The sequence below is a fragment of the Diuraphis noxia genome, unplaced genomic scaffold (assembly GCF_037042655.1).
Source record: "Diuraphis noxia isolate RWA-SAM2 unplaced genomic scaffold, SU_Dnox_SAM2 contig0002, whole genome shotgun sequence".
NCBI lineage: Eukaryota > Metazoa > Arthropoda > Insecta > Hemiptera > Aphididae > Diuraphis > Diuraphis noxia.
In genome coordinates this window covers 58,959,074-58,985,076 of record NW_028301712.1, presented here as the reverse complement: position 1 = coordinate 58,985,076, position 26,003 = coordinate 58,959,074, and the positions used below count along the sequence as shown (strand labels likewise).

Below are 26,003 nucleotides of genomic sequence, written 5' to 3'. Positions count from 1 at the left end.
TATTGTATATCCTAGTCGAGGAATACTTTAACACGATTGCGTGGAACGCTGCGGTGTCGACGACGACAACGTCGTCTGCCACAACTCGGTGACCATTGTTGTGCATGATTGAGTGAAACCATTATTATTATTAAAACTGCACGCTCGCCGTTTGGACCGTTCAGTCGCTTATTTGACTCCAACGCTGCGTTAATGTCTCTCATGCGAGTCAGAATAAACTCATAAACCTAAGACACTCCGACGTATTTTCCGCAAGCTAAAGTACAAACCTATTATTGGTATCTACCTATACGGATACAACATATTATACATTACGGTAATCGTTTTTTGGATTTTTCACAAACTTTCAGTAAGTCTTATATAGTTATATAATATAATATAGGCTATACCCAATAAACTCGTAGAAAATGTATTCTGATATTTTAGTATCCAAATAAGAAGATTAAATAAATTTTTTTAGAAATTATGCACATATTTTATCATGCTATACAATTATGTGCAGTAAAATTTAGTTGTTTTTTTTTTTTTGAAAAATCAAATATTGATTATATTTTGATAACTTTTTCAAATTTCAATTTCATAAACAATAATGCAATATTCCATAAGCTTTATATTTGTTGACCATTTCTTATAATTTATAAAAATTATTCAGGTAGACCTGTATTATTAACTACTACTTGTCTTAGCTAGTACTTAGTACTTGTCTCTAGTTTGTAATTTCAGCTAATATGTACTAAGTAGTTATTATATAAATATAAATAAAATATTTACCTATAGATGATTAAGGTTATATATTACGTATTAATATACGTAACACCATATTAGTTTTGATTTGTGTTTTCATTATTTTCATAAAAACATGTGCCAATATTTGTTTACACACCATGATTTTATTTACTGAAAAATAATTTTTCTTACAAAGATAAAAATTGTATGTACATATATGTATACGTGGACGGTGTACCCGTATATCTATAAAGTACTATTTGTACACATTTAACAAACGTTTAAAATAACACACCGATTCGCTCCACTAAGTATTACTGCAATAGAATTTGATATTACGGCAATAATTATTGACAGTAACTCGACTACTTATATTATACCTACTACTAAATACAATAACTGTAACCTACATTAATTTTTTTTAATGATTTGTAATTAAAATACATTTTTGCAGTTTTTTGTTCTGTATCTATTTTTTTTAGCTTGACTTTAATATCTATAATTTTATATATAGCAAATGTGCTTATTGTATTTTATTTTCACAGTAAATTTTAGTAAACAAATTTTAATAAAATAACTAAAATATTAAGCTACCTGCATTTAAATAATAATATCGTTTAAGTATATTTTTTTTAGATGGGTCACGACCAACCTCACTCATACGTTTGGCCTGCAGACTATAACTGGATGAAACCACAGCATAATGCTGAAGTTTCAACAGTAAGTCAAGTAAACTTCCCAGTCTCATCAACAGGTAAAGATCCAAAATCCATTAAATTAATCGTTTTTGAGCGTTGCGGCCCTGAACGTAGATAAACTGATTTTGTTTTAAATAAAGTAAAAGGGAAAAGTGTTTCTCTTGATATTAAAACGGTCAGATAATAAGCAACTATTGGTAATTTTTAACAAATCTACCGTGAAACAACTCTTACAGTTATTAACTATCATATTATAACACTCGGGGCTAATAGAAAATACAATAGATTCGGTTAAACTTCAAGAAAATATCAAAAACCTAAATACACAATAATGCCAATAATTTCATGAAATAAACTACCAAATACTTTTTATTTTTTTTTTACATATTAGGTATATTTTTACTGTCTTAAACGTACGTTGTAATTTTAATTTTAATCGTCTAATATATATAATATATAATATAGCTGTTATAGCTATTTATATTTTATCTTGTTCTTCAAATCAGTAAACGTATAATTATTAATTTTATTATTATTATTCTATTTTAATTTTAACAAAATATACAACATTTCAGAAGTTCTGGTGCCATGGCTTTTATCTATGTGGATGATGGGAAATAAAACCCCTACAGACTACCCTAAACGTAAAGTTGTGAAAAAACCAAACAGAAAGGGTCGGAACGAAAACACGGGGCTTAAAGATCGTTTCACGTGGGGCCAAATAGATTTGGAATATCCCAGTCAAGATTCAAAACAGATGGCTATCAATACGGGTGCATTTATACCAATTAACAACCTGTTATTGGGACTGGAAGTGTGGAAAAACAAGATGTTTTTAAGTATGCCACAATGGAGACCGGGGATTCCGGTAACGTTGGCGTACGTGAATTTGAACAGTTACACCAAGTCCCCAATGTTGAAGCCATATCCCTCGTGGAACTGGTAATTCGTTTTTTTTTTAAATCTTTTGTTCGTGGTTATAATATGTAATAATAGATGACCACGATTCGGTCGAGTAGTTCAAAATTATAATGAACAACATAAGATCGTTATTGTAGTTCAAACATTTTTAGGTACTCTAATAACATGAACCGCTGTCATGGTTTGGTGTCTGTGTTCCGGATGGAAGTGGACAAGTGTGACCGATTGTGGGTGTTGGATACAGGCGCCATAAACTTGGCAAATAAGGTCGATCAAATATGTCCAACCAAGCTAGATGTGTTTGACTTGAAAACTGATACACATATTAAGCGTTATATCATCCCGAAAAATCAAACGTTAAAAGATTCGCTGTTTACAAACATTGTAGTGGAGATTCTCAACGATAATTGTGAAGATGCGTATGCTTACATGTCTGATGTATTTCAATATGGATTGGTTGTTTACAGTTATAAAGAGGTACAGACCTATAGATTTATGTACAAAACGCACTTACGCTTGTTTAAAAGTTAATCATTTATAAAACAGACATCTGCACGTTTACCCGCGCGTCATAAATAGTTTGCGCGCAATAATACCCTATCGGTCATGTATACGTTTCGACAACAACATAAATAATGTTTAAAATAAATAATAATAATAGCATAACTACTGCAGGACGTCTCTCGCCGGATCAATCATCCGTACTTCTACCCAGACCCGCTGTACTGTCATTACAGCATGGATGGCATAACGTTCAACTGGATGGATGGTATTTTCGGCATGTGCCTGTCGCCGGACGGTGGTGTCTTGGGACAGCGGGTGCTCTATTTCCATTCACTGTCCAGCAACAACGAGTTCTACGTGCCCACCGCATCGCTGCGCAACGGTACGCTCCGCGAAGGTGACATCATCGAGCATTTCTTTGCGCTCGACGATTCGCGGTGCGCACGCCACCAGTCGTGTCAATCGTCGGGCATGGCCGTGGACGCGAAAGGCGTCATGTACTACAACCTGGTGACCTCGGGCAAAGTGGGTTGCTGGGACACTATGCGGCCGTTCAAATCAGTCACACAGGGGCTGTTGTCCAGCGGCTCGACACCACTCAGCTTCCCCAACGACCTTAAGGTGGATAAGGAGCCCGCGCAAAGGGTGTGGATGCTCAGCAACGGGCTGCATAAGTATCTGTACGGAAAAACGGACCCGAACCAGATCAACTACCGTATAATGGTGGCGTACACGGACGATGTCGTCAAAGGAACGGTCTGTGAAACCAACTGACCGCTCTATATATAATAATAATATAAAAAAACAGTTAAGTTAAAACTGAAATAGAAAAAACTAATATACACTACTTAAATAGTATTTAAAACCAAAATTCAAATTAAAAAAATTTTTTATTCAAATCGGAACTGAAACGACATTAATAGTAAAACCTCTACAAATATCTAATTGAAAATATATTAACATAATATATATAACATTTAACTATTTAGTATTTGTAACCATCTAATTTTATTTATAATGATAATAAATATTGTTTTATAACAATAATACTACCGTTGATAAACCGTAATAAATGAAAACCTCGGCTATCGAAAACATTTTAAAAGACAAAATAAAAAACTAAAATTGTTATAAAGACCCAAATTAAATTCAGTTGTTGCCAAATTTAGGACAAGACATATTATAATATATTATCTATTCTAATTGCTCAACATTATTATGTATTTGATGCTTACGTATAAATATTAAATATATTATATAGACTATAGAGTATGTTTATTACACCATATACAATATACATAGGTATATTTAAACGATATTGTTAAATATCGACAGTATATCTTAATAATTTACAACTTTATACGAGTGCCAAATAGTTTTTCTGCGTGAAAAATTATAGTTATACGTGTTTGCAAATCGCAGTGCAAAAATAAAATTCACCCAGTAGGTGATCAAATAATGAATTACGTGTAAAGGTCCTAGTCAACATTAAAACGTGTTAAAATTTGTTTATGAAAAATAACTGTTGTAATTTTTTTTTAAATACCGCTTTTTATACTATAGTGATAACTGATAACTGATAGATAATCAGTAATCTAACGATAAAAGAAATATTTAAAAACAATTTGCACATTATGTAAAATATGTATAAAATACTAATAAACAGATAAATAAATAGATACCATAATTATATTATTTATGTTTGAAAATTTAAAAAAAATTAGCTGAAAATCTCTTTTTTAATTCTTAAAATTGTTTTTCATAGGGATTAGTGGAAGGTGCTGAGTAATATTATTTATTATTATGATCAAACTATTTGTCAAAGGCACTCATAAAGTCATAACAGTTATAATATTACTTATTACTAAAGATATAGGTTTATATTTAGTCACATTATACCTATAGTTTTATATGCACTTATAATATTGTAGCTTATAGGTTAGGTTAGGTTTATACTCTATAATGTCTAGTCATATACATTATGATTGTATGTAATTTTTCTTCATTATGTACCTTTTAGGGTCAAATACATAATAATTAGTCTCGTAAAAATAGTTCTTCTATGTACTCAGTACCGCCTAGTTTAATAAAAATAATTTAGAAAGTATAATACGTTTATAAACAATTATTAAATTAATACAGCGATAGAGAACCGAATATATTAAAACGAATGTGAACGATGTTAGTGTTATGAGCTTTTGAAAACTTTTACGACGGTGCAACTTCTACCACTGAGGGAATCAATATTGTTAATTCATATATTAAAATCTCTGCAATCTAAAATTGTTTTAATACATTATTTGGCTCAAATAGTTGTATGTGTATTGTGTATTAAATTATATTTAATTTGGATATGAGTGTAATAACTGCTGTTTATTATCTTTAACACATTTAAAGAACTATTTTCATTTTTGTGTAATTGGCCTTTTATTATAAGATTTATTATATGTATTTTAATGTAAAATCCCTACCAAATACCAATGTATTTAATATTTAAATTATTAATATAGGTATATATTTATGTATATAGAATCTTAGATTATAATTATTATAGATATCTATGAAAAATAAAAACATATGACTTACAGAATTTTAATTTGTATGAATGAAATAAAATAATTTATTCATAATCTGTGCGTAATTCATAAAATTATTTAGTACCTATTCTATTGGTTAGAATAATTTCTTAATAATTATTTTAATACTTTATTATCAGATACATTAGATACACTCAGTGGCGTGTCCAAGAATATTCATTGGGATGATTGGGTGTTATAATTTATAACTTATAAGTAATAGTACACTTAAAATATAAATTGTGGTGGTAGTATCAAAGATAAAAATAAATGGCTTTCAGAATTGTGGGTCAATTGTGAGGGGGTATACTCCCTCCGCGAAAGTATTCCCTAATTTGACCTCTTAAGTTTAATTAGCTATATTGATGATGGTTAATTGATAGTTCTAGCCAACCATGGATTTTAAATAAAATGTACACTTGGGCATAGAGCTTGCGCTAAGGAAATGTTAGAGCTGCACATCCTGATTGTTCTAAAGAACTGACAAACATTTTCCATTATTATTATTATTATTAATTTGAGACTTGAGTTAGTCACAATGCATTATTCGGTGGCATAACACAGCGGTCATGACCACAGTTTATTATTTAATTACCACGGTTTATTATTTAATTACCACGGTTTTGATCTTTTGAATAAATTTTTGATATCCATAGATAAACATTTATTTATTATTTGCAATGTCATAATTTCTAATAATTTCGGAAACAGATATGTTTTCAGCTCATAGACATATATATTATTAAAAATTCGAATCATAGTATTTTTATGAACTGCACATTTTGTGTACAACTGAACGTTAGCTCAAGCCCTGCTCGGGCACTTTCAATATCTATTGGTCATAAATCATAATATTATTTTATTTCATCGTTTTTTTTTTCAATTTGGATGATGTGACGTCAAGAATCAGTATTCGGTGTTATTCTGTGATTCAGTAAGTAGTTGTGCATAGCTATATAGTAGTGATGTGTCTTATAATCATTGACCTATTGATAGGTCCAATAGTATACCTACATATACTTGTGTCGACTTACGTAGTGTTGTTGTGACGTGTAATACCTGCAGATTCAGTGACGTAACGCAAAATGACCATGTGTGATTCAACAGCTGTTCGGCCATAGATAATACCACAATAATACATAAATGCATTATCTCTCCATCATTTTTTATTTTTATTTTAATCACTCGACTTTGGAATTCGATTAGTAAATAACATTGCACATTGCTCTTCTGTAGTTATAATATACTTGACCACTTTTGTCAGTGTGTCACAATGCCAAAACAATAATAATAATAATCGTAACTAGTTGATCGTCATTGAAATTTGCATCTCATACTCGTAGTCACTAGTCGTTGCTTCTTTGCTTGTCCGGTGTCCCCTAGTTGTGTTTGAACATCGAACGAGTCAATTCTCAAATATCGTAATTTGATTTGGTCGATTACATAATTTACACAAGATGGCTTTGGCAAAAGGTAAATACTAAATAGTGCATTGATATAAATTAAAACAATTGTCATGTTATAACTTATAAGTATATTTGGCATTTGCAATTAAAATTTAAAACAAATCAATTTGTTATTCTTTGTATATATCAGGTGTTTTTATTGTGGCGGCTAAAAGAACACCTTTTGGTACGTACGGCGGTAAGTTTGTGAAAACTTCATCTACCGAACTGCAAATAATAGCTGCAAAAGCTGCACTCGCAGCTGGTAATGTGGATCCAAAAATTGTCGATTCAGTTGTAATTGGAAATGTTTTAATGGTAAGTTTTTACACATAATTATACGCATATTGTATGTACATTATTTTATTACGTAATTGTATTTAATTCATTATATTATTTCAAAAATAATTTTATATTTATGCTCTTGCTTAATATGTAGAACTCGTCTTCGGATGGTGCATTTTTACCCAGACATGTATTACTCCATTGTGGAATCCCACAAGATCGCCACGCATTGGGTATTAACAGATTATGTGGATCTGGATTCCAGTCCATTGTTAATGGAGCACAGGTACCTATTTCAAATCAAACTTATAAAAAATATTTTATGGCTGTTTACATTTTATTATCTAATAAAAATAAAAATTAACAAGAATATTCTTATTTTGCTTAACAGTATTTTCACCTATAGTTTAAATAGCACTATTTTGTATTTTATTAGAGTATCATGTGTGGTGAGTCTAATGTTGTATTGACTGGAGGAGTAGACAGCATGAGTCAGTCCCCACATGTTGTTCGTAATGCCCGTTTTGGTATACCTCTTGGAGCATCTTATGTCTTTGAAGACAGTCTATGGACTGGATTAACTGATACATATTGTCAATTACCAATGGCCCTGACAGCAGAAAAATTAGCTGAAGTGTACAACATCACCAGACAAGGAGTAGACGAATTTGCTTTGCGTTCACAAACTCTTTGGAAAAAAGGTAACAATTTTATAGTACTTTTTAAATTCAAAATGTGTACGAATTGTGCTAACAAGTTTTTGATTAATTTTTAGCACAAGATAACAATGTATTCAGTGCTGAATTAGCTCCAGTGACCATCAAAGTAAAAAAAGCAGATGTAGTTGTTGATGTTGATGAACATCCAAAGCCAAAGTCTACTCTTGAAACATTAGGAAAATTGCCCACAGTTTTTAAAAAGAACGGAGTTGTAACTGCTGGTTCAGCATCTGTAAGAGCATTTCTAGTGTATTAATCTTATTTCATTTTAAAGGTTACTTATATTTTAATAACCAGGGTATATGTGATGGTGCCGGAGCTGTTATATTAGCTAGTGAAGAAGCATTGAAAAAACATTCACTGACTCCACTAGCAAGATTAGTTGGTTACTCAGTAGTAGGTGTTGATCCAAGCATTATGGGTATTGGTCCAGCTCCATCAATTTCAAAATTATTGAACCTTACTGGAAAAACCCTTAATGATATTGATTTAGTTGAGGTAATTTAAATTATTATTTCAAAAAGTTTTCTACAAATTTAAAATTGAATATTACATTTATGAACTTTTGAATTTTTAAGATAAATGAGGCATTTGGAGCTCAAACTCTTGCTTGCCAAAAAGAATTGAAACTTGACATTGAAAAACTTAATGTCAATGGTGGTGCTATTGCAATTGGACATCCGTTGGCAGCATCAGGAGCCAGAATTACTAGTCATCTTGTCCATGAATTAATGTAAGCTACTTTTTTGACACACTTTTTATTGGAACTTTAAAACTAGGAAGTATATATTTAACTAACGTCTTGACCTATTTATGTAATATATACATTACATCATTTTTTAGTTTTTAATGCTTGGCATATGTGAAATGTTAAAATAAGACTTGTTAATCTGATAAATATCATAAACTAAATAAATATTATAATGATCATTGCACTTTGATATTGTAACTAATTAAATACATATCAAATCCATTTCCCTTTATTTTATTCTAATTTAAATTTTTAATGATTTCAATTTAATTTTTTTCATTTCAGACTTAATGTTTGATAAAAAAATTATTTTTTCTCAAAACTTCAATAGTTTTTTCTATCTAATTATATAAGTAATTAACTTAATTACTTTAAATATTGTATTGTATAATATTATACAATAGGTTTTGCTGTTATCTTAGAGATCTTAAAGTATTTAACCAGTATTATTATTAAAAACCCCAAATTATAATAATGAACCTACCTATTGTTTGGTTTTTAATTCTCAAAATACCCCTTTAATTCAATATTTTAATTTACCAAAAGACGAAACTGATTGTATAACAGCTAAATAATATAAAGTTCTGATCAAGAAAATCATGTGTGGACATGATAAATAGAATTTAATTTTGAATACAATCAATGTAAATATTTAATACTAAAAATTTATTTTTTTGTACTAACAACTAACTGTGATAAGCTTATTATTCATACAAATTAAATATTTATTATTTTTGTTTCAGTCGTAAAAATCTTAAGTATGGAATCGGTTCTGCCTGTATTGGAGGAGGTCAAGGTATCGCTCTCTTGGTTGAGAAAGTATAATAAATGCATTATAATTTTAAGTAAGACTGGTTTTGGGATTGTTTTATAGGAAATTTTTTCTTTGATGAAAAAAAAAAAATCATTTATTATATTATTATAATCAACTGTTATTTATTTATTTTTATAAATTATAATATTTACTTACCAACAAATGTGCCCATATATTTTATATTAAATTAATATAAGTATTTTGAAATTAATAATATATTTGTATTTGTGAAGTGGACTTTAACCTATTTTCATTTACCAAGATAAAGTTTTTGTATAATATACAGTCAGTCATACAGATTACAGACCATCAGAAAAAATGTATTATGCAGCTATTTGGCTGTGATGCTAGCTTAAAAATTTGTTGCTATGCATCCTACCTATTCTACCTATATATAATAATATCAATCGGCCATTAACGAGGGATTATCTATTTGAACCAGACAAAAATCATTCACAGATAATGAACTGCATTATAATATGAAAATAATAATGTTTCACAAAAAATGTAGCCTGTAGGTTACTAATATTTTTTTATATTTCAGACTAGTTTTATTATTTATAGTTAACCTTTAAAAAAGGTTATTTGTTCTCTTAATTCATATGTATTTTTGGAAATAGTTTGATATTATAATAGAGTTGGAATAACTAGAAAACCTTTTTTTGCCCTCTGAAGTGTTTATAAATTATATTTAAGATATTTATTTGGAAAATACATAAGTGTAATCTTTTGTATCTTCCTTAAGAATTTAAGATACAAGTTATCAGACCTTGACTGTATTTAATATATTTATTAATTTGTGATAACAGTGGATAAAAGTCCCTACCAACAACATCTTTGACCCCTTGATCTTTGTAGTATTATAGTTTTGTTGAAAATTTGATCACTAATGTCAAATTATAATGAATACTAAATGATACAAGTCTTACAATTATAATAAAATAATAAATTAATGTATCTAATTCAATACAGTAATAGATTAAAAAAATCAGATACTAAAAATATGATTGACTGAAACTAATCTTGTGAGGCACGCGAGTACCTTAAATTATATTTAAACATAGGCCTATTCACATGAGGTCGGGTTATAAAGGATGAATCCTCCTATGACCTTTTATTATATATATGTATATAATATTAGTGCAGGGAGGAGAGTTCACTTACCTGTCAATTTATCATATAAATAATAAATATATATAATATAATATATTCTTTCCCCAGCGAACATTCCTGTCTATGCCACTGTAGGTATTTAAATAATATAAAACTGTTTAAGTCCCTATATCAATACTAGACATGCCCAAATGTCCACAATTTCATAATCTTCTATAAATGAAATATTCTTTAAAGTAATTAAAAAAAAAGAAAATTACTTAGTGACTTTATTTCAGTGATTAATAATTGAAACATTGTCACTATGGAGTCAACTACAAGTTGTAACATGAATAGATCTTGTTCCTAATTTTATTTTAATTGATGGACATAAGGATCAAAATATGATATTCAGTGTTTTCGAAACATAATCAACTAACATCACACAAGTAACAAGTTGTATAAAAGATTAAACCTCTTCAAATTATTAGATTTAGAATATAAGAGATAATTTCTAGTTAAATAATTTATTATAAATTCAATTAAAACATATTTGTAATATTTTCATATCTTTAACACTAATATTACAATATAATAAATTTCCTACATCAAAGTTAATATTTTAAGTAGTGAAAAAAGAATTAAAACAAAAATTATTTATAGATTAAATTAAAATAAATATAATTTTAGTTAGTGGGAATGAGAGTGAAAAATATATTTTATTAAAGTTGTGTTTTATATGGAAATTAAAAAAAAAAAAATGTTAACATAATATTATACTAAACATAATTGTTTTCTGAAGGTTGATCGCGTTCTTCTTCTGGTATTTCACACCAATTTGGCGATGACTCGTAAGATGACAACCAATCAAAATCATTTATAATTTTCCAATTATTATTAGATTCATCAAAATTAGCTATTTCAAATGACTTTTTAAGTATTAGGCTACTGAGAGTAAGTGGAGCAAATCTTAATTGTTTACAGTTTTCTATTATAGCGCTACTAGTAACGTAAATATAAAAATCAGTTGCAAAAGTATCATGAATACGTAATTGTTGAGATGCGCATACAAATATAGAATCTTTACAGTTTTCCACAAATATTGATGTGCTTGCACATGTAAATATTTTACACGTTGACAATGATGTCACACGCACAGTACTAGGTGTACCACAAATAATGACATTGCAATTGGTCAATACGTCTAAAGCTATATCTTTTGAAAAAGTTTCATCCTCTGAGAGTATTAGATTTTCATTAGAACGATTTTTAAATCCTAAATCTTCTTTATAGACTTTTGATTCATCTATTGGTTCAAATTTGTCTTCGACTTTAGTTTTAACTACTGTTTTAGTTGGTCGTTTACCAAAAGTAAATTTTTTCTTGGGCTGTAATTTGTCATGCAATTGTTCATAAGACTTCGTAATGTCTTTGATTTCATTAGAACACTTCTTCATATTATAAGCAGGTAAAAATGTTTTGGAATCATTTAAGAACTCTTGAAGCTCATTAATTTTTTGTAAAATATCATGGAAATTATCGGTTTTGATACAATTGTTTTCAATACTAATTAACATGTCATTAATTTCTTTTAATTTTGTTTTAAAAGATAAATCAAATGATGACTTTTGATTAATTGGTTTTTCAACAGTAGTTGATTCCATGTTTAGTTTACGCAACCAAGAAAATTAGTAAAGGACTTCTTTAAGCTAAATATGATAATTCACTAATTACAAGACGACGTTTGTTCGTGGATCATTTGAGCAGCAGCAACAACATACGACCAAACAAAAATAGTGATTAATAAAAGACCCTGGAAAAATTTTTTAATTAGTTGTGAGTTAATACTTTACTAAAATTAGTTAATTGTATTTGAAAAAATGTGTAGGTGCTATGCTTTGAAACAATATATAATTAAGATGTTGAGTCATAAAGTACCTAATTAAAAAAAAAAATAGAATTAAGTATGTAGGTATGTGTTACTAAATAGTTATGACAGAAATGTACATAAATTATATTTACATCCAGTCTAAATAAAATTTCTTAAGAGAATGTTATAACTGCATGTGTTGTCTGACTAACTAACACATAATATACCAAAATATACATCGAGCAATTTCAATTTTGTGTTATTGATTTAAATATTAGAGTGAAATAACCTATTATCAAACTTTAATATATGAACATTATCTATGTCTTACCATTGTTTTCTAAGATATATTTTAAAGTGAATAAAGTGCATTTTTAAATATTAATACTTTATATACTTATAATTCACTTAAAAACAAAACATTGTAAGCAAACCAATGAGAGGATATAGAAACTTTTCTTACATTTAAATTTGATAATAGGTCAATTCACTCAAATATTTAAATTTGAACTGCTATATATTTTGGAATATCATACATTAGTAAGATGGAGATATCATTATATGCGAGTATGACATCCTCTTAATTATGTGTAGACTACCTGTTTTATCAGAGAAATTATTTAACTAAATTGTATTTATTATTTAAGTAATTAAGAATTGATAATGAACTTACGATGTTTACAATAGTAACTGTTTTCTTAGTTGGCACCATAACTGAAGACACCTGGTCTATCAATTGAGAATATTCTATTATGAAATCAGTAGTTTAATAAAATAAAATTTATTCGACTATTTTAATGCATCTAGAGTATTCTACACTGAAAATTTTTTATTAAATCATAGAATTTTAAATATATTTTACCCAATGTCAATTGCCATACACTGACACTGATTTCTAAAATTTACAAAGCTTTAATTTTTAAGTACTGTTATAAATTGTTTTAATATAAAAAATTATTATGGTGTGATAAACAGAAGACTGATAACAACAAGATGAGAATTATTATAGTTGTCTGTTGATAATTTTCATTTTGGTAATAGGTACGTACTTTCATGTTTCAGGCTTACCTACCTGACCTCAGACCTGTATGTTATATTGTTATATACATTTAAATTGTTAAACAATAAACATTTTTTTCTACATAATAAAAAACTATCAATTAATAATTTATTAATATAATAATACATAATAATATATAAGTAATACTGCCAATAGGTACATATTATTTGTATATTTTTATAACATAGCGTTATTATAAGAACTTATTATATAATTATTAAAAATTTTAATAACTCAGGGCGGTTCTTACAATGTCCGTTAACTTTAACCGGACATTGTAAGAACGGCCCTTAGTGAACTCTTGTTAAAAGTTGTATATCATATAGGTAGTACCTATACAGTTCGGCTTTGTGGCCTAGAGGTGTTGAATGTTGATGTACCGTTTACCCTGAACAATAATTAGTAATAACAATAATACGATTTAATTTATATACCTAGGTAGGTTCTTTAGTACTTATTATTACAATATTAAGTAATTTACTGTACAATATCAAATAACGATGTTAAAGCTCAAAATCGAAGTTTTTTGTCTTTCTTCATCTCAATTCTCAGCAATACAAGAGAATATCGTAATTCGTAATATTATACATTACATAAGCTCATAAGTCATTAGCATAACGTTTAATCAGTAGGTAATCCCGTCATAGTTATTAAAATTAAAAACCAACTTCTAATATCTAGCTCTATCTTCTATGGGTTTATGGCTAATTAAGCTTTATCATTAAAATAACACTATTAACTATACCTAGGTACTGGGCAGTTGCTGCCAACCGGGAAATATTATAAATTGTACGACAATTATTTATTGTTGACAAATCAGTAATCAACTACCTAGGTATTTATTTATATTTTCTTTGTGAAACGGAAACCCGAAAACGTTGCACTAGCCACCAAGACAAGTGGAATCACAACTTACAAGAAGTACTGAAGATTAATTAGGTAATCGTTTAATGTCTGATTACTCTGATTTATTTTTCACATGACGTATCGTGTTGATGAAGGTCAGATATTTTTATTTAATTTACTTAGTTTCAAATTTAATTTAATTTTTTCAGTTATAGAATTTTAATTGATGAAAACACGAATTGCCTATTTCCACTTAGTGGCTAGGTAGGTACCAATCTATTTAATTTAATATTATCTAATATATACCTAGTGAGTTAATTGTTAGTAGGTAGTTAGTAGTTACTTAGATTATAAAATATTATTATGAATAATTAGCTGAAAATAGTTAAAACTAAAATCCACCTATTCCAAAAGTATTATTTATTAGCTGATAGCTATATCAAAGTAACTATAGTTTTAGCCTTATAGCTATCTTCATGATAAATAATTGAAAAATAAATATTATATACTATTGTAATTACCTAATAAGCTACGATGAATAAATAAATAGGTATCTTACTACCTGTTTAAAAAAAAATGGTAAAATTTAATAAAATATATAAAACAATTTCTATAAATTAGAACAATACAATTATTCAATAGATTTGCTATATATCTATATTAGGTATATTATAGTTTATTTATTTTCTGTCAGATCATTAAATTATTAACGCCACATATTAATTATTATTACGGGTAGTGGGGATAGATAACTATTAACTTTAGTAACTTAATCGGGTGACCCGTCATGACGGGGCTTTAACAAGAGAGTATTTTTATTTTTAATCAAATAATACATTATTAATACTGTAAGAAGCTAAACCTATTGTTATCAGCAGTAAAATTAAGTCCACACTACACAAATAAAATTACATTAAAAAGTGGTTTTAAAGTAAAAATACTTATCGTTAAAATTGTGGCGAACTTCATCCTCAATCAAATTAAATTCTGAGAGGAGCGATGAATGTATTGATTTTATTATTATGTGTGTGATTTTTTTTTTTTTTTTTTGTGTACATCGTACATGTACATGATTTATAGCAGAAAACATGCTTTAATTTTCAACTTAAATTCTTCTGATAGTAAAGTAAATTTAATTGATACTATTGGGGGGTCAAAATTAAAAATGCCCACTTTATAAAATAAAGAATTAAAGAATAAATAAAAAAAATATGGAAAATAAGAATTTTTTTATATGACTACAAATTTGTAAATTATTAGTTGTCTAAAATATTTATTTGTTATCTAATACATAGCCTAGCCAGTCAATATTTTATCATAAACATATGACATATCATTATCTCAAAAAGCCCTAAATTCCATTTTTATGTATGAATATACTCAGAAAAATATTCTGCTTTCGAAGTTCTTAAAACTGTATTATTCAAAATAGTAAAAACTAAAATCATTATAAGGATAAAAAATATTTAAAACTATATTTTTTTAAAACGCTGTTTAGTAATAATTTGAAATTATTAAAATATTTTTTAAAACATTAATACTTTTTGCAAAAACGAATTTTTTATGTATAAACATAATTTTTGTATACAACATACAGTTAAAATTAGGACAATTTTATTGATATTTTAACGAAGAATCATTATTATTTATTCTTCTATTTACTATTTTAGTTATTTTGTTGTGATTCAAGAAAATATTTTTGAAATAATAATACGTGAAGTTTGAAACTATTGAATACGTAATTAATGTAATTTATAAAAACGTTTAGAATAATTTTATACTATTGCCTATTTATAAATAATTATAGTTTTTACTGTGTTAATAAAAAAATAAATAATAACAAGGTATTGTAATAATAATTAATAACAATTAACAACGTGTATTAGAGAATCATTTTTCATGCGAGATGATTTATCATTGAATTCAGAATTAAAGCATTCATTATTACCCTATTCGGAATATTTTAAGCATATGCTCAATAGATCTAGCAATATTCATTGACAAAATATACTAGACTTCTATAGTCTAAATATAATACGTATTGCAGTAAAACTAGTAAGACGGAAATTCTGATAATACGAACTATTTCCTTGGTCCCAATTTAAATACATAATGAATGTGAGCTCCCAGCCAACTTTGAAACTCTGTTAAGACGGAAAAAATGGACGGTACTCAGCGAATCTGTCTTAGTAAGGTTTTATTTTACTATACTGCAGAGCGGGTGCATTCTTTCCCCCTTTTAGGTTTCTAAACATATGTTTTGAACGGTAGTCAGAAAAAATATCCTGGGAAAAAAATCCACGGGAAAAATAATCCAGGAAAAAAAAGCCATGGGAAAAATAAGCCACGGAAAAAAAGCCAAATTACAATAATTAAATATATATATAAATTAAAATTAAAGTATTAAATTAGGTATTATTTAAAAATTGTTTACACATTATTGGTCAAATATATAAAAAATAATTATAATTAAATATACAAAAAAATAAAATTTAAAGTATTATTAAAAATGTTTAAACATTGGTCATATTGTATACATATATATATATATATATATATATACAGGGTGATTTTTTTATCGAAGAACACTCATACTCATACACTCATACTTTTTTAAATAATGAGTGTTCTTCGATAAAAAAAATCACCCTGTATATAAAATTATTAATACACAGGTTATTTGTTAATTACTTTAAAATTCTTAACACAGTTGATCATACTGTATTGTCCGTATTCATATATAAAAATAAAATTGTTAATATTATAATATACATTGAATAAAAATAATATAATATTTTGTGGATATCATCTTGAAATCAATTGATTTATGTCTTACACCCTAGATCAGAGGTTCCCAAACTATGGGTCCGTGGCCCAAAAGTGGGTCGCGATTATACTTTTGGTGGGTCGCGCTATATTTTTAAATAATACAAAAATATAATCATCTATTACTTTTCGTTGATGTTCAAAGTTCAAATTCAGTTTTATCGTCAATTCTTATCTGTGAGTGTGACAATTACGAATTTACCAGCGGCCGTGTCAAATCGACACAATCAGATTAATAAAGAATAATTATTGAAAATATAACGATTTACCTATCCAAAACAAATTAATAGATACGTGAATGTCGCATAACGTTCAAAACTTTTGATTATTTTCAGTAACACGCGGCACATCGAATACGATACACGTACGCAGTTTTATATTAAATAGTACTTTTTGTTTTAAATAAATTCATTTTTTTGTACTTTTGTACAACTATGGATAATTGGTTAAACAAAAAGTCAATGAGTCAAAGTCAAGAAGAAATAGAGACAATATCTGTGTCAACAGTTAAAAAAAGAAAATTAAATTACAATGAGCCTTCAACAAGTTCTTTGGAATTAAAACAAAAAAAAACTTGCAGAAAATATTGTCCGGAATATTTGCAAATTGGATTTACGTGGAACGGAGACGAAGAAAATCCACGACCACAATGTGTTATATTTTGTGGATGTATACTTGCAAATGAGAGTATGCTACCAAACAAACTACATATCGATACGAACCATCCAGAAATGAAAGATAAGCCACTCGATTTTTATAAAAAAAAAGTAGAATCTCTAAAAACATCAAAAAATAATATTTTTAATTTTACTACAAATAACCAAAAAGCTACGTACGCTTCATATAAAATATGTTTACGAATTGCTCAAACTGGTAAGCCTCACATAACTGGTGAGTCTTTAATTTTACCAGCAATCAAAGACGCAGTCGGAATCTTGTTTGATCAAAAATGTTTAAAAGAAGTTGAAAAGTTATCGCTTTCAAATAATACAGTGTCACGTAGAATCGATGAAATTTCTGAATGGGTAGAAAATAAACTGATTGAAAGAGTTAAATTGAGTAGATGGTTCCCATTACAGCTAGACGAGTCCACAGATATCCAAGGCTTATCTCAGATAATTGTTTTCGTACGTTACATATGGATGAATGAATCTCACGAGGATTTTTTGTGCTGCAAACCGATTATTCGAGGTACAAGTGATGAAATTTTTAATACTCTTAATACCTATATAACAGCGAAAGGAATTTAATGGACGAAATGTGTCGGGTTATGTACGGACGGCGCCCGAGAATTGTGTGGTAAGAACAGTAGTGTTATTACTAAAATTCGTGAAATTAACCCTAATGTGCCATGGATGCACTGCAATATCCATAGGGAGGCATTAGTATCAAAATCTTTGTCAGATGATTTTAGAAGTGTATTAAACACGTCTGTAAAAATAGTAAATTTTATTAAGGCAAGGCCGTTACAGTCCCGTTTATTTGAGAAGCTTTGCGAAGAAATGGGCAGTATTCACAAATCACTTCTCCTTAACACTGAGGTACGTTGGCTATCGAGGGGGAAAGTTCTTACAAGACTTGTCGAACTTCGCAAAGAAGTCACTTATTATTTGGACGAAAAAAATGATTACGTAAAATTCTTACGTGATGTGAAGTTTATTTTAAAGCTTACATACTTAGCAGATATATTTTCTAAATTAAATGAACTTAATTTATATTTGCAAGGTATAGGCAGAGATATATTTTCAGTTCACGACAAAATTCGAGCATTTATGAAAAAACTTTTGTTGTGGAAAAATAATATTGAAAACAAAATGTTTGACTGTTTTGAATCATTTTTTAATTTCATAATTGAAAATCAAATAAAAGTTGATGATAGCATTATTACATCTATTTCTGATCTTTTACAAACACTAAAAGATAATTTCGATTCATATTTTCTGAGTGAAATGGAGAACTATCAACAAATTAAATGGATTTCAAATCCTTAAAACCAAATTACGGAGCAAATTGAAACTTTCAAACTCACTGCATCTCAAGCTTACCAATTTTGAAGTGGATATCAATGATGTGATGAAAAAAAATAGGAAACAATTACATCCTTCACATTAAAATTATATACTTATTAAACTACTAATATATTATACTTATTATACTTTTTTTTCGTAATTACATAAAATTTAATAAAATAATTTAATTTTTTGTTGTATTGTAAAAAAAAAAAAGATCTTTCATTGATATATATCAATATATATGTAACAATATATTGTGGGTCGCCATATTTTAAAAAATTTTCAAAATGGGTCGTAAAATAAAAAGTTTGGGAACCTCTGCCCTAGATATGTATAAGTATAATGTATATACTTTGTACAGGATGATTCTTTTTTAAATTTACATGTTGCAGTATGAACTGCATGCTATCTTGAAATAAATAAATAAATAAATAAATAAATAAATAAATATATATTTTTAATTTAAACTTTTTGTTTAATAAAATCAATACATTCATTGCTGCTTAGAATCTAAAATATATTTATTACTATGAATAATAAATAATAACATAATATAATCTGTGTATCAATAATTATATATATTATATATATATGTATACAATAATGTGTAAACATTTTTTAAATAATACCTTATTTAATTCTTTAATTTTATTTGATATATATATATTTAATTATTGTAATTTGGCTTTTTTTTCCGTGGCTTTTTTTCCCTACATTCGTTTAGAACACCTTATTATTATATCCTTATTGTGTCCGTACAACCGTACTCCGTTCTCCATTAGTTACCACGTATATAATTACGATTGTTGAATGTTGATTTATTCATTTATAATTTATAATTCGTAATTTCTGTGCACATGGAATTATAATTAATTACGTTTTATAATTTTATTAAAGATTAAAATATATTTAGAAATCAGGAATTTAGTACGCTCGCGAAGTAAGCTTTCTTAACTTGTTTTATAATTAGTTATGTTACCTGTAGTAATATGTGACCCAAGGTTGAATCTATAGTCATTTTGAATAAATTTAATAGGTACCTTTTTTGGACATATATAGTATTGAATTTATTATTGAAGTAGTATCACTGGATGCCCGCTTCTATCACGCCCACATGCCTTGTAAATAATTTACTTATTGTATCAAATGTATACAGATTGTAAATTATATTGTTGTTTTTATTAATAAAAAAAAAAAAAAAAAAAAAAAAGGTAATTATTGATGAGTATTTGCGCACTATTTTATAATATAACTAGCTGAACCCGTGTGGACTTCGTAGCCCGTTAAAAATCCTACTTCTTATATGTCTCAAAATTATGTTAAATTCGTTACCTGTGATTATGCTGCAGTATATTTTTATACATATAGATAGGTAACTGTTAAAATATACTAAGTAATAATATTACTACGTTGTTCAATTTAGTTTATCACTATGTAATTTTATTCGTTCTATCGAGAAAAATGTGACAGTTAAAATATTAAATTGCATGATATTTAGGCGTATCACTTTTTAACTTGGCCTATCTTCTGCCCATAAGTCTAATATATCTTTGTACCAAATTTCTTCACAATTGATCCAGCGGTTTAGGAATGCATAAAAGACAAACAGACAGACAGATAGATAGAAATCTATTTCTATATATGTATATGTATAGATAATATGTCATATTATGATACAATAAGTATAGTACCTATAATGTCTTAGTTAATAAATAGGTAATATTTAATAAGTACCTAAACTGGCTACTATAATAATATATAGTTAATAATTCATTTTTATTAATACCTATTCAGGGTTGGGCAGTATCAAAGATACAATTGTATCTTGTATCTTGTATCATGATACATAATTTTAAAGTATCACGTATCATGTATCATGATACAGTTTATACCAGTATCTTGTATCTTTTTTGCCAAAAGATACAAGATACTTTTATTGTAAAAATATGTACTGACATTTTGATTTTCGATATTAGATAATTTCGTCGTGAATTGTATTTTTACGAAAAATTGTCCAGGTTAAATATACTTTTCCAACATTTAAATGTTAATTCTAGGTTTAAAGATATAGAGTTAGTATATTTAGATGAATTAATAATTTTACTAAAACCAATAGCTTGCGCACTAGATTGTTTGCAATTTCAAAATAATTGTTTCTACGGAATTTTAATACCATCATTGTTTTCTTTAAAATCCCAATTAGAAAATCTAAAAGAAAAAAATTTAAAATATTGCGCTTTTTAATTACACCTTTAATTAGTTCTCTTACAAAAAGGTTTAATTTATTTTTCGAACTATCTCCTGAAATTAATGAAGCTATTCTAGCAACATGTTTCCATCCAAATTTTAAATTAAGGTGGATTCCAGATTATATTAGTGATCACCAAAAGAAAATAATACATAATTTGTGTATAAATGCTACAGAAAAAATTGTTAATAAATGTGGTAACCATGAATCCAGTAAAGATTCTGAAGACAGTTTTTTTATATTTTCATCTCAGGTTGAAAATAAACAGCAATCAAAGAATGAACTAGAATTAATTACTTATTTTAATGATAATAACAAATCTTTACATTGTTTAAATAATTATCCATCTATAAAAAAACTATTTATAAAATATAATACGAGTCTGTGTTCATCTGCTCCCGCTGAGCGTTTATTTTCATTTGCTAATTTTGTGCACTCACCTAGTAGATCTAATCTATCAGACAAGACGTTTGAAAAATTAATTTTTCTTAAAGGTAATCAATATTTTATTCATAAAAATAACATTTAATTTAAAAATTAACAATAACTGACAAGTCCATAAGACCATAACCAATTTAATTTATATACTCATTTTTGACCATAAGTCCATAACCAATTATAGACTTAAAGGAACTATATATAAGTACAAATTAAGATGTACACACTTTATGTAACTTATTAATTTTGGTGTATTTCTATTATATAGTGATATAATAGTTATAAATGTATAATGTGTACCTACCTATTGAGTTAGTGTATTATTTAATATAATTATGACTTTATAAGTATTTATGTATTGACACTACAGTGAATTATGTATAGATGTTTTAAGTTTAATAGTAAATACAATTCGATTGGAAATATAAAAGTATCATGTATCTAAGTATCTTTGATACATGTATCTTGTATCTTGTATCTTTTCTACATTCACAATGTATCTTGTATCTTGTATCTTGATACACTAAATGCATGCATCATGTATCAAGTATCATGATACTTTTTTTGAGTATCTTGCCCAACCCTGTACCTATTATATAGCTAGTATAATTCACTAAATTCGAAAATCTTGTTGGTCCATCTTAAATTACTACTCCGCGGATCAAATAAATACAATACAAAAAATTCCGGCGCTTTATGTGCCTACCCTAGTCGAGCATTGTCACAAATCAGCAAGTGCAGTGTACCTATAGCTTTTTTCGGCTTTTTATATCTTATTGGATATAACAATATTATACAAAAGTTATAATAATTACTATTATATATTTAATATTTATATAGCAGATATTAGATAACTACTAGTTTTTAAGTTGTTACACAAAAATAATATACATAAATCGAAAAAACGTCGAAGAATTGGATAATTTATAAATAACACAAAATGAGCTAATAAATTGTTAAAATAAATAATTATAGTATGCATAAAAATTCAAGTCGCTGTATATTAGGCGTCTATAGTACACTCAGCACATGTATTTCGTCACCGGCCAACTGTGTGAGAAATGAATATGATTATTTGGAATTTAACAATGAATTAAGTTTATCAATACCTACTAATCGATTAAACTATTTATACCTATAGGCATATTTCCTAAAATTCGTATGCAATTATTTCATCCATATTTATTGTTTCAGATATGCATAAAAAATACATCAATCAAATTTTCAAAATAACACATACTTAGTAGTTATCAAGCATCAACCTAAACTTAAAAATTTAGAAACGATAAAGTATTTCAAAAATTAAAATGGCTTCCGTTTCAAAATCGTCTATTTATTTTTCTTCTAGTTCAGACTCAGAAAACGAAATTAGAAGTAATATGAAACTTGATACTGCGAAAATAGATTTTAACAAAACCTTTAATACAGAATTAGCTTCTAGCTTATCACGCCAAACCACTAACAACTCATTGAGGTATTTTAAAAAACTTAAAAGAAAAAAACCCATATACGAATCCGATTCTAGCTCTCTATCATACACATTAAATCCATCTAAGGATAAATATAATTTATCTGCAGATCCAAATTACGTGTCAAATTACAAAAAAAAAAAACTTGAGCTTAAGAATAAAAATACTGCATATAGTAATTCAATTGAATTAAATAAAGAATTTGCAAATGCTTTTGAATCTTCTTCTGATTCTGATTTTCCTGATATAAAATATTTAAAAGCTATTTCAAAAAATAAAGAGATTAATACTTCATATGTCAGTAAGGATTCGAGACAAAATAAATCGTATTCAAGTTTAACAAGTAGAAAGAGTAAGAAAAGTAAGAAACGGCCAACATCAATTAATATTTCTGACATTGCCAAAAATATTAGCAATGATTTCGATTCGTCAATATCATCAGATACAGCAGATCTTGGTTTTTCTCGTGTAAAAACTGATTTTGTTAACTTACAACAGAGTAATGTTTATGCTGATAATGAACTAAATTTGGATCAAATATTATCAGATTGTAGTCTATCTGATGTATTATTTGTTAGAGAAAATAACAGTGATTTAAAAAGTCATTTGTACCCCTCACCAGGTACAGATAATTCGGTTCTAGGAATTAAATCACCATTAAACATTAGTTTAGAAATTGATGATGAACAACTATCGCAGCAACTATCAAATGCTGTTATAAATGTACCGGATTTAATCGACAACGAGAATGTAGAAATTGAAAAAAATAAAAATGCTGATGGATTTGAAATTCTTAAACCAGAATTTATATTAAACAATAAAGATTCCTGTAATAATGAAACAAAATCATTTTCTGAACAAAAATCAAATTCTCATTTATCAATTGAAGAAAGCGTCATGTCAGGACAAATTTGCAATCATTGCAATCGTTCGAGTAAATTAAAAATTAAAAATACTAGTCATAGTAAAATCAAAAATACAAAACGAAGTAATTTACATTCACATGTTAACACTCTGACAAGTACATCAAACATTTTACGAATTAAAAAATCATGCGATAAGAAAATAATAAAAAATTGTGAGAAAATAAATGAAACCGTTGAAGATATTGGTCTAGAATATGACACAAGTAAAGACAACTATATGGTTGAGTTGCCAAATGGAGCTCTAGTTCCAGTGTTTTTATCAACATTAAAACCTAAAAATGTAAAAAAATTATGTGCTTGTGGAATTACTATATCTGATATTCCTGTTTATTGGAGCGAATCCTTTCACGATATTTTACATCAAAATATTTATAAATTACGTTTTAGTGGTGATATATCGGATGATGATACTGTGAACATTAAACAAAATAATCTATTCTTCAGGATTTTAATGTTATGTGAAAACCATTATAATAACGAAAACATAAAAAAATCCGTCAAAGGTGTAGATGATTTTGTGTGCTTAGAATATGGTATTCCTAAAATAAACATTCAATCATATAGATATTTTACATATTTAGCAGTATTACCCAGTTTCAAGGTGATTGGATACTTAGAAGTGAAGCCCATACAAAAAGCGTATATACTTAACAATGATGAAGAATATTCAGAAAATACAATAGTACCCGTGAAGTTTGGTATATCAAAGATTTGGGTTTTTATTAAATACAGACATAAAAACGTCGATATTAATTTGTTGGAAACATTTTGTAAAAAAAATAACCTTCAAAAGAAAGATCTAGCGTTTTCTTTAGATGGATGTCAAGGTATCCAATTTATTCAAGAATACACAGGAAATAAAAATATTTTTATTTACAATTGAAACTCAAGCTTAGCTGTTATGTACTTACACACCTCTATGGCTATATAGTAGATAGAAGATGGTATTGATTATGTAAAATGAGTACCTACAAATATTTTGTAACGTCATACTATAAAGTTATATTATTTTTCAAATACTTATTAAAAAAATACAATGATGAGTTAAGTGTTCTGATTAAACCCTCTAACTAAAAACTTAATTAATAAATATGTTAAAAAAAAATTATAAATTTATTAACCAAGTATTATGTTATGAGTTATGGTTACTTATACAGTTACTTACATATAGTTACATATTCTATAGTTTTTTATTTTTATCTTTTTTAGTTTGTATTTATTAACATTGTAAACAATTTAATTAAAGTAATTTCTAAAAACTAAATGTTAGTAATTTACAAGACATAATATGATATTGTATATTTATATGCATTTAATGTTATAATAATAATTAATAACTATAATATTATAAATTATATGTTCTATTATCATGTATTTACATATCGGTAACAACGTGTATTTTGTTATAATATATTGTTCATTAATTATAAATTGTTATTATTCCTATTTATATGTGCTACCTATTTTTATCAAGGAGAGGCTGCGATTTTAAATGGAATTCAATAATCATCTAATGATAAAGGGTTCCTACCTATTACCCAAGTGGTGATTGTTGTTTATCAAATCTTTAAAATTCAATTCAATATAAATTACGATTTTTTACTACCTAGATACATTATAATAATTTGCTTAAAGCTTAAACCTTAAACTATAGACTATTGCTGTTTCGGATAATTTGGACAAAATATATGATATTTTATTCTGGGCAAATAAAAAATCAAGAGCCTTCCGAGTAAGATAAGGATATCAATTTCGAGCACTTTACCAATAATTATTA

General features: G+C 27.3%; 4 protein-coding genes and 1 pseudogene across 4 annotated transcripts; 4 read left to right on the top strand and 1 right to left on the bottom strand.

Annotated features, from left to right (window-relative positions):
- The first annotated feature begins 121 nt into the window (after nt 1–121).
- Nucleotides 122–5,348, top strand: LOC107170468 (dopaminechrome tautomerase-like). Its single transcript, XM_015520597.2, has 5 exons — nt 122–349; nt 1,363–1,480; nt 2,000–2,366; nt 2,498–2,822; nt 3,021–5,348. Exons 2-5 carry the CDS (start codon nt 1,363–1,365, stop codon nt 3,621–3,623), a joined length of 1,413 nt encoding a protein of 470 aa, XP_015376083.2. The 5' UTR covers nt 122–349; the 3' UTR covers nt 3,624–5,348.
- A 1,265-nt stretch (nt 5,349–6,613) lies between these two features.
- On the top strand, nt 6,614–9,676 carry yip2 (yippee interacting protein 2). Its single transcript, XM_015520602.2, has 8 exons — nt 6,614–6,898; nt 7,022–7,188; nt 7,310–7,441; nt 7,592–7,856; nt 7,931–8,106; nt 8,172–8,372; nt 8,453–8,607; nt 9,369–9,676. The coding sequence occupies exons 1-8, from the start codon at nt 6,883–6,885 to the stop codon at nt 9,448–9,450; spliced, it is 1,194 nt and encodes a 397-aa protein (XP_015376088.2). The 5' UTR covers nt 6,614–6,882; the 3' UTR covers nt 9,451–9,676.
- A 1,366-nt stretch (nt 9,677–11,042) lies between these two features.
- On the bottom strand, nt 11,043–13,359 carry Tbcc (Tubulin-binding cofactor C). Its single transcript, XM_015521323.2, has 2 exons — nt 13,075–13,359; nt 11,043–12,344 (listed from the first exon to the last, which is right to left on the bottom strand). The coding sequence occupies exon 2, from the start codon at nt 12,193–12,195 to the stop codon at nt 11,311–11,313; it is 885 nt and encodes a 294-aa protein (XP_015376809.1). The 5' UTR covers nt 12,196–12,344; nt 13,075–13,359; the 3' UTR covers nt 11,043–11,310.
- A 994-nt stretch (nt 13,360–14,353) lies between these two features.
- Nucleotides 14,354–25,287, top strand: LOC149058730 (uncharacterized). Its single transcript, XM_089219661.1, has 2 exons — nt 14,354–14,571; nt 23,026–25,287. Exon 2 carries the CDS (start codon nt 23,139–23,141, stop codon nt 25,107–25,109), a length of 1,971 nt encoding a protein of 656 aa, XP_089075787.1. The 5' UTR covers nt 14,354–14,571; nt 23,026–23,138; the 3' UTR covers nt 25,110–25,287.
- On the top strand, nt 17,487–19,124 carry LOC107171089 (zinc finger BED domain-containing protein 5-like; annotated as a pseudogene).
- Nucleotides 25,288–26,003: the final 716 nt, after the last annotated feature.

Excerpts from the sequence above, each read along its gene's own strand:
- LOC107170468 (XM_015520597.2), top strand. The coding sequence starts at position 1,363 with ATGGGTCACGACCAACCTCACTCATACGTTTGGCCTGCAGACTATAAC. Across the intron at positions 2,367-2,497 it reads CCATATCCCTCGTGGAACTG|GTACTCTAATAACATGAACC; the intron begins GTAATTCGTTTT and ends AAACATTTTTAG. Across the intron at positions 2,823-3,020 it reads TTGTTTACAGTTATAAAGAG|GACGTCTCTCGCCGGATCAA; the intron begins GTACAGACCTAT and ends TAACTACTGCAG.
- Tbcc (XM_015521323.2), bottom strand. The coding sequence starts at position 12,195 with ATGGAATCAACTACTGTTGAAAAACCAATTAATCAAAAGTCATCATTT.
- yip2 (XM_015520602.2), top strand. Across the intron at positions 8,373-8,452 it reads ATGATATTGATTTAGTTGAG|ATAAATGAGGCATTTGGAGC; the intron begins GTAATTTAAATT and ends TGAATTTTTAAG. Across the intron at positions 8,608-9,368 it reads CATCTTGTCCATGAATTAAT|TCGTAAAAATCTTAAGTATG; the intron begins GTAAGCTACTTT and ends TTTTTGTTTCAG.
- LOC149058730 (XM_089219661.1), top strand. The coding sequence starts at position 23,139 with ATGGCTTCCGTTTCAAAATCGTCTATTTATTTTTCTTCTAGTTCAGAC.